The sequence below is a fragment of the Protobothrops mucrosquamatus genome, unplaced genomic scaffold (genome assembly GCF_001527695.2).
Source record: "Protobothrops mucrosquamatus isolate PMUCROS unplaced genomic scaffold, P.Mucros_1.0 scaffold4656, whole genome shotgun sequence".
In the NCBI taxonomy this organism is placed as follows: Eukaryota; Metazoa; Chordata; class Lepidosauria; order Squamata; family Viperidae; genus Protobothrops; species Protobothrops mucrosquamatus.
Window position 1 is genome coordinate 57,450 of NW_015390555.1, and position 8,286 is coordinate 65,735.

The following is an 8,286-nucleotide window of genomic DNA, read 5'->3' on the forward strand; positions in this document are numbered from 1 at the left end:
ATAACACAAAATCTTAGCATATCAGAAATTAACCAATTTATGATTATGTTAGTTTTCATGAATTACATGCTCATAGGAGTAACATTAGATATGACATCTGTGGAGAGGGAAATGATAAAAGAAAAGGTACATCAGATTAGTTTGCTTAATATTCAGAGATAAATCCAATCTGCAAACTATTAAAAAGCAAAGGTCAAAAAGGAAACAAACTGCCCTGACCAGATCCTCCACTATTATACACCAAACAAACATAGATAAGTGAATAGATAAGAACAACTAAAGATAACTCAGTGCATGTAAGCAAGCCTTATCTAACAGGCATTCAATATTCCCGATCAAGGCAGATAAGCATCATAAAAAGCCAGAAAACTCCACTTTCTGATGTCAGAGCACTGACAATATTACCTAATTTGGTAGGGGAACTTTACTAATTGATAAGGCACTTGTAACCTGCATTTGCATAAGCAACCTTTCTCCCACTCCTTATTCTCCAAGCATCTGAAGCCAGTTGCAGTTCACCAAAACTTATGCCTTTTAATAACATTTGTTAGAAAAGGTGCTATCAAACTCCTTCCGATTGTTTATAAGAGAAAAAAAACAGGTCAGCGAACACCAAGATCCCAACATTTCAGTCTTGTGGTACACATATTCTCCACTCTTGCTGTTGTGTATGTGCATCATCAGCCTTAAATCCCAGTCTTGAATTCATTTTATTTTTTTATTACCTGACAGTTTTTCTAGTTTTAACAAATACAGCATATGGAAACAGCCATATTAATAATAATATTAACATAAGAATATTATACTTAACACAGGTAGTTCTCGTCTACAACAGTTCATTTAATGATCGTTCAGAGTTGCAATAGCACTGAAAAAAATGACTTATGACCATTTTTCACACTTAACAACTATTACAACATCCCCATGACCACATGATCAAAATTCAGACACTTGGCAACTGGCTCATATTTATGCAGAGTCCGAAGGTCTTGTGATCACCTTTTGCAACCTTCTGACAGGCAAAGTCAATGGGGACTCCAGATTTGCTTAACAATCATGTTACTAACTTAACAACTGCAGTGATTCACTTAACAATTGGGGGAAGAAAGGTCGTAAAATGAGGCAAAACTCACTTAACAAATGTCTCACTTAGCAGGAGAAATTTTGGGATCAATTGTGGTCGTAAGTCAAGGACTACCTGTATAAGTAATTAGACAGAAAATATTTTATAACATAGGATAATTTTCTTTGTTTTTTTTAAGGATGACAGTCCTCGAGTATATCATGCCACTCCTGGTCCTGTGCCTATAATTTTAGCCATGGACCACATTGTTGTTCATTGTAAAGACGACGGCATGTTCTTTATAACAGGTTAGTACCCTACATTCCAGTAAATTGACTTATATGAGGCTGCAGTTCATGTAATTATACTGTATCTCCTAGAAATCTCTAACCCAGCTTTCCCAAATCTGGCACCCTGTTTATGTGTTGGGAATGTGTTATGTCTGGGAATTGCTATTATTTAGATTGTAGTACATGTACAGCGTGTCAGTTTGATGAAAACTATTATAATCTGTCTCAGTTTCTCTTTGTTCTAACTGCTGCACTGAAGTACATTATAGAAGTGCTAGTATAAGGGAGACAGTAATGCTGTTAAATATTGTCATTCAGCAATCTGACTCCATTATATTTAGTTGCTCAGTTCAAAAAAAAAAATGAGACGGTAAGCTAGAAGAATTACTGTTGTGTAATTGCAGAGATATTATTTTATACTTTACCCTCCAGCTGCACAGAGAGAAGAAACTTCTGCCCTGAAAGCAATCCAGAAAAATCTTAAGGAACAGCGTATTCCAGCAGAGAGAATCTCTATAGTTTCAGCAGGAAGTGATGATGAGCCAGAGGTATACCCTATGTGTCCCTTACCAAATAGCTTGCAAACACAAAAGAAAAGATGGTAGGCAGAAATATTCTCTGTGTGCATGTTTATTTTTTTCTGGGGGTATTTACTTCTTTGTAAATACCATAAATAGGGTGCTTCTAAAAACCCTCACTTCAGCTTCCCCCTTTCATTTTTGGAAAAAGAGGAGCAAAAATGTCTCCTTACTAAGACCTTTTAAAAAGACGGTTATTAGAAACAGAGTGTTGAAAAAAGACATTTAATAATTGGTTTTCATCAAAAGCTATGATATTGGAATATTCATTAATTCAGATATTGCTGTAAAGTGCCTATGATTGGAATAAGGAATAGTGATAAAAAACAAAAATAATATGATATGGTATTATACTGATGCGATGGTCTTCAGTAACACAGCTTCTTGTTATTAATGTTTAAATAATAAATCCCTAGTACTATAACTAGATCATATGCTGATTAGCATATGCGTAACTTCATTAAAACAAATCCCAACTCTAATTATATTGATCGACTGTAATCTAAAAAAATTCCTCTTAGAACTAGGGTTTCTCATTTGTTGCTTCTTTTTCCTCTTTCAGAAAACTCCAGTTTATTTTCATAAAAAAATAAATAATTCAGGCATGAAAAGCAGCATTAATTGCATGAGTTACAGTATGAGACTTAGGCACTCAGTGGTATAAACATTATGTTCTTTATTGTAAGACAATAAGCATGAATTCTGCTTTATCTTGTTCAGTGAGGCATGCTAATTCATGCTGGTTTATTGCTTTTGCTTGCCTCCCCTTAAATTTGCTGCTCTCTAGGTAAGCAGAACACTGAATTGCTTTTCAGATTGATAACAATAGTTGGAAATCAGATAACATTCTTTTAATATTCCCTTATAAGAAGTGCTGAAATTAGTTACTTCATTAAATTATTGGCTTCCAGTAAATAATTAGATTTCTCATTCTGCAAATAGTTTTCCTGAAAAATTTATTCTAGTTATAATTTCATTCATTTATTATATTCATCCCTAGCTTTAATTCATAGACAAAAATCACAGCAAATAGTACTGCACTGACCAATTTTTTCATCTTCACAACAGTCTTTTGAGGTATGTTAGGTTGAAAGATCACGAATGTCCCAAAATGATTAATGGCTAAATAGAATTTGAATTCAGGTCCAGCACCTTTGCCAGGCCAAGTTTACCCCACATTTTACAACCTTGTTTTGTATTTTGCAGTTGAAAGCAGCATTCACTTTGGAAAAAGAGTTACAGGACACTCGGAGAGCTCTTGCAGAAGCCAATCAGGACAAATTACGCTTATTGCAGGAAATCAAGAAATACGATCCTCTCTTCCAGCTTTGACAAAAAGACTTGAGCAAGAGATGCTCAAAGCATTCAGAAATTACTACCAGCATTGAAAAGGTTTGCTAAAAGCAAAGCAGTTAATTTGTCCGCCTTCATTCAAGAGCCGCTACCTTGAAAACAGAAGCAGAATGCCATTACAGGAGATGGAAGCGGAGATGTAGCAAGAAAGTACATGGGAATAAGATGAACAGGAGACTGGATTTAGTAGCCCAGCTGTGTCTGGAAAAACATGAAACTGTACTCTAGCTAAAGCCTGGCACTATTGTCAGTTGAATAGTGAGACAAGAAAAAAAATTACTCATGAGTTATCATAAAGTGGTGCTGATAAACATGTTTCTTGCTATGACCTGTTTCTTACAGGTAGGTGTTTGGGACATGCTCACCCCATTCTGCTTAGCTCAGGCCTAATTAGGCAATTCTGCTGTAGCAACATGAGTTTGAAATATGGACCGGAGATACAGTTACAGTCCCAGCACAAGAAAAAAAATGTGCTCGGAACAGAAAATACAAAATCCATCATCTCATTGTTCTTAGAGAAAAGAATTGAGGTGGCCACAATTTCTCATGAAATTATATTTTCCCTAGTCTCCTTTCTTTATAATACTGTAATCTATTAATGCAGTATTGGTACACTAACCTTCCTTGTGCTTAAGGTCCACCTCCATTAAAATGGATTTACAGCCATTTTGGAGTACAATTTGATGAGAAAGTGCCTGATTAAACATTTTATCCTTATTAATGAAAATATAAATAACTTTATTTTCATAACTGTAACTAATAATGTTGGAGAGGCTTGGAAATGAGATCTGTCAAATCACTTTAGGTCATGCCAATGAATCAAAAACTTTTTCTGGAAGATGTGGAATGCTGCTAGAAATTGTTTTAGCTGCAGAATGGTTGACCTTTTTGCTATCACTTTTGTATAATATTTGGAATGAAAGAAAAACAATTTGGCTCTAAAATACACAATAGCAGTTTTGATGAATGTTTCTAAAACTAGAATGATATCTCCAAAGAAATGTTAGAAAAGTTATATATTGCTTCCCAAAATAGTTATGTATCCATAACTATGCCAAAACAAAACATAGAAGCAAATAGTTGCTAATAATCCTTCTATAACAGACCATAAGATTTTCAATTAAAGTTATCCATAGCATCCAACTATAACAGAAAACTCTCATGGATTTTAATCTAGATTTTTATGACTTAGTTTTGACCACGTGTAAAATGCATTTAAGTTTTATTATAACCTGCTGTAACTGCCAATCAAATAGATAACTGGCAGAATCTAAAGTGAACAAATTTGGAAGGCATATCAAAGGCAAAGATTCCTTTGTTTTGAATTTAACTTCTGGTGATTATTTGGGCAGATAAAATTCAAAATCTGAATTTATCCTTATGAAAGCAATTAGGGTTAGGCCAGGTTCTAGCAGCATTTCTCACTAAAATGTAGTTTTAACTCTAAGCCTGATGTTCTTACATAGAAAAGAGTGACTTTTAAAATATGCTGAGTCTTATTATTATAAATAGATATACTCAAAGTTTATTTAGACCAAGGCATGAAGGATAATAGAAATTAATTAGTATGAGTTGGTAGGTATCAAATTGAACAAAGTTTATACTGTTTTACACATTTGAATCCAAGAATGGAAATGTGCTATAGGCATTACTGAGCTTAGAATTGAGGGGGTACCTTTACTAAGCTAGCTCAAAATTCACAAAAATATGTGCAAGATTGTCAGTTGTCCAGAATACTTAATTGACTAACTAGTAACAAAATAAGAGAGGGATAGGAAGAAAACAGACTGACTGATTTTGAAGCTTTGGCATCTGTACTCAGATAAATCTTGAAACATAATACAGGTAGTCCTCGAATTACGAATTTAATGGAGACTGCCCGTTCCATCGTAACTCAAAAACTCGTGGGAGTGAATCTCATACCTTGAACGTGATTCACTCCCTGCTTGTTAAGACGCACGTGGCTCATTAAGTGAACATGAGGTATCTCAGGGTGGGGAAGGCCATGGAGGGCCTAGTGGAACAGGGCCCCATGGCCTTCCCGACCCACTAAGATACCTCTTGCTTCCCCCTCCCTTCCTGCCGCGCGGGACTCACCTTGAAAAGATCTGTCTTTCTGCCACAGTTCCTGCTGCCGCCCAAATCTAAGGCTGGGGGGCGCTTACGCATGTCTCTGGAGGCTGGATTCGGGTGTCTGAGGCCTTTTCCAGGCCGCTGCCACCCAGAAGTGAGGCTGGGGGACGCTTTTGCAGCCCTCTGGAGGCCCATTTCTGGGTGGCAGTGGCCTGGAAAAGGCCTCCAGCGGCTGGATCAGGCTTTCAGAAGGCTGTGGAAGTGTTCCCCATGCTCAGATCCAGGTGGTAGCGGCCTGGAAAAGGCCTCTGGCGCCTGGATTGGGCCTACTGAGGGATGCAGAAGCGTCCCCCGGCTTCGGTTCCGTTCTCAGTTGCAGAGAACAAAGGCCTAAAGTAGCATGAGATCACACAAGATCAGTAGCGAGATCTCGCGCCACTGATCTCACGTGATCTTGTGTTACTTTAGGCCTCCATTCTCTGCGAACGCACCAAAGGCCTGGAGCAGCCAAAAAAGCGAAGGATCTCAATCTTCGCAGGGTGAGTATTGAAAAGGCCCAAGGTGGGGTTGGGGAGGGAGGGAATAACCAGGGTGCATGCTGTTGTATCACTGTGGTCACTCGTAAGGGTGAACAATTGCCATGGTGCTGCAACATTCGTAATTTCGGGACTTGCTCTTAAGCACTAGGGGTCTCTTACCGTGTAATTTCGAACATGCGCTAAGGGAATGCTCGTAACTCGGGGATTACCTGTATAGGAAAGGATTGTGAATTTTTATAGCAATTTTTCGAGCAACATCTTGTCAAAACAATATACCATAATGGATCAGAGTGCAGTTATTATTATGTCCTTTATAGATGGCATTTTCTGTTTTTTAAAAAATGGAACATGGTGAGGATAACAAGCTTTAGTAAACAGCTGTTTGCTTGATATTATCCAATTTATTTATAATAACATGCTAAATTTAGTTTATGCACTACAGCTAATCTTTGTCTAATAATTATAGTTCTTAGTTGAAGCACCCACCTGTTACAGAATGATCTTTTTCTTGAATTTCTGCTTTTCTGCCTGGATTGCAATAGAGCAGTCACGATCTCATCTTCACCATGTGAATTATGAAGAACTTTTTTTAAAAAAAGCATCTGCTTCTAATAATTTGTTAGCCTTCGGGGTTATTTGTAGAATTGCTGAACTCTAGGAAGTTTTGCAGCTGTGCTGTGCTTCTGTCGGTTTCTTTAATTTAATGGTAATGTTTTTTCCTTATAAGATTGCATGTATTCTGGATTTTGCCTGTTTGCTATGTAAGGAACAGTTGTTGCTTCTACACTTTTCCTGTTATCTCTGTTACAATATTCTAAACAAACCCAGGCCATGCACTGGAGTAAACATTATTCTGTCACTCCATATTGGATAATGCCCTTATGGGACAGTCCTTCTTTAATATACTTGCAAAAGCACTCTTTATCTAAAGAGTAGTGTGCTTTTGCAGATGTATATGCCTATTTTTTCTGATGAATAGAACAGTCTGTGACTATATGAAACTGCTGATAACCAAAATAACACGTGTAACTGTGTTTTCTGTCAACTTTGACAGGAAGTTTGTTAATGAATATGTGGTTGTTTTTTTCTCTAGATCTAATTGTTGAATAATTGCCCAAATATGTTGGTTTATTTGAACAAATACATGTGCACCCAATTTTTTGAGCTTAGAATGAGGCAAGTGTGAATATTTACATTCGGTGCAGTACACATTCTGTTCACTTAAAGTAACTTTTCATTTAGAAATGCAGCAGGGTACAAAAATCACAGTGTATTTTATTATACCATATAGTCTCTGCATTTTTGACTAAAATAATTTTATGTCTTCCAATATAAATTTGGTTTAAAATAAGGCAAAATGTAGAAACTGTAAACTGTATACTGTGGCAAATAAGTTGGTGTAGTATGCTTGTTTCAGTTAATAGAAACTACAGCTTATTAGCCTGTTATGGCATGAATGCCTCAGATGCTTCCGCTATGCTGAGAACAATTATTTATCTAAACGTAACATGAGAATAAGAGGAAACCCACTGAAGCTGATATTTGACTACAAAAAGTATTTTAGTCTGGTTCTGTTTTTGAAGATGTTTTCCTTCTGTGCTGTATTTATATATGTGAAGAACAAAACTCTTTATATAACGTCATAGCTGACATATCAAAAAATTAATTTTAAAGCTCTAAGTCTGTTATAACTACTTCTGTAATTTCAAACAGGAGAGTATATGGGAATAGACAATATGTGGTACAAGTCTGACTTGAAATCTAAGCCTTCAGTATATTGGATCTCTTTCTCACACAATATAGTTTCCTCTTGACTATACTGGTTCTGTGAACCACTTTTAAAAAATTATGTATTAAAATGCTTAACTTCTATTTCCATTGATTTATTTCTCAGGCTTAGGTTCCTATCTTAGATTTTATTTATATTTATTAATTTATTTGTATTGATAATTGCAATTAATATACATTGTGAACATTTCTGAACTTTTCAAAAACACTTAAGGGCCTTATTAAAACGACAAGTTTTAAAAGTTTAACATTAGCTTTATGATGCACAATTGTTTTTGATAATTCTTTACAAGTATATGGCACGTTTCCTTGATCTTGCTGTAATAGTTAACAAATTCTATATTTAAGCTGAGAGATCAATACAAACTTAAATATTAGGACTAAGAAGAAAAATAACTATAATTACTATGTTAGATTTAGTTGTCAACAGATGTAATGGTATCTGTAATACTGATAGTCCTCAGGTAACAACCCTTATTGGGATTGGAATTTCTTTTACTAAGCAAAGAAGTCATTAAGCAAAACATCACGTGAAGGTGCTGCTTAACAATGGAAGTCCTGGCAGCGGTTGTTAAGCAAAGGTATGTGACTATGACTTACGA

At 35.9% G+C, this 8,286-nt stretch overlaps 1 protein-coding gene across 1 annotated transcript in view; it reads left to right on the forward strand.

The window, feature by feature from the left end:
* UHRF1BP1 (UHRF1 binding protein 1) overlaps positions 1 to 3,595 on the forward strand; it is a 30,386-nt gene extending 26,791 nt beyond the window's left edge. The window contains exons 17-19 of the mRNA XM_029286712.1: positions 1,263 to 1,371; positions 1,786 to 1,901; positions 3,138 to 3,595. Of these exons, the coding sequence (XP_029142545.1) occupies positions 1,263 to 1,371; positions 1,786 to 1,901; positions 3,138 to 3,263 (351 nt within the window). The 3' untranslated portion in view covers positions 3,264 to 3,595. The remainder of the gene's footprint in view (positions 1 to 1,262; positions 1,372 to 1,785; positions 1,902 to 3,137) is intronic.
* The last annotated feature ends 4,691 nt before the right edge of the window (positions 3,596 to 8,286 follow it).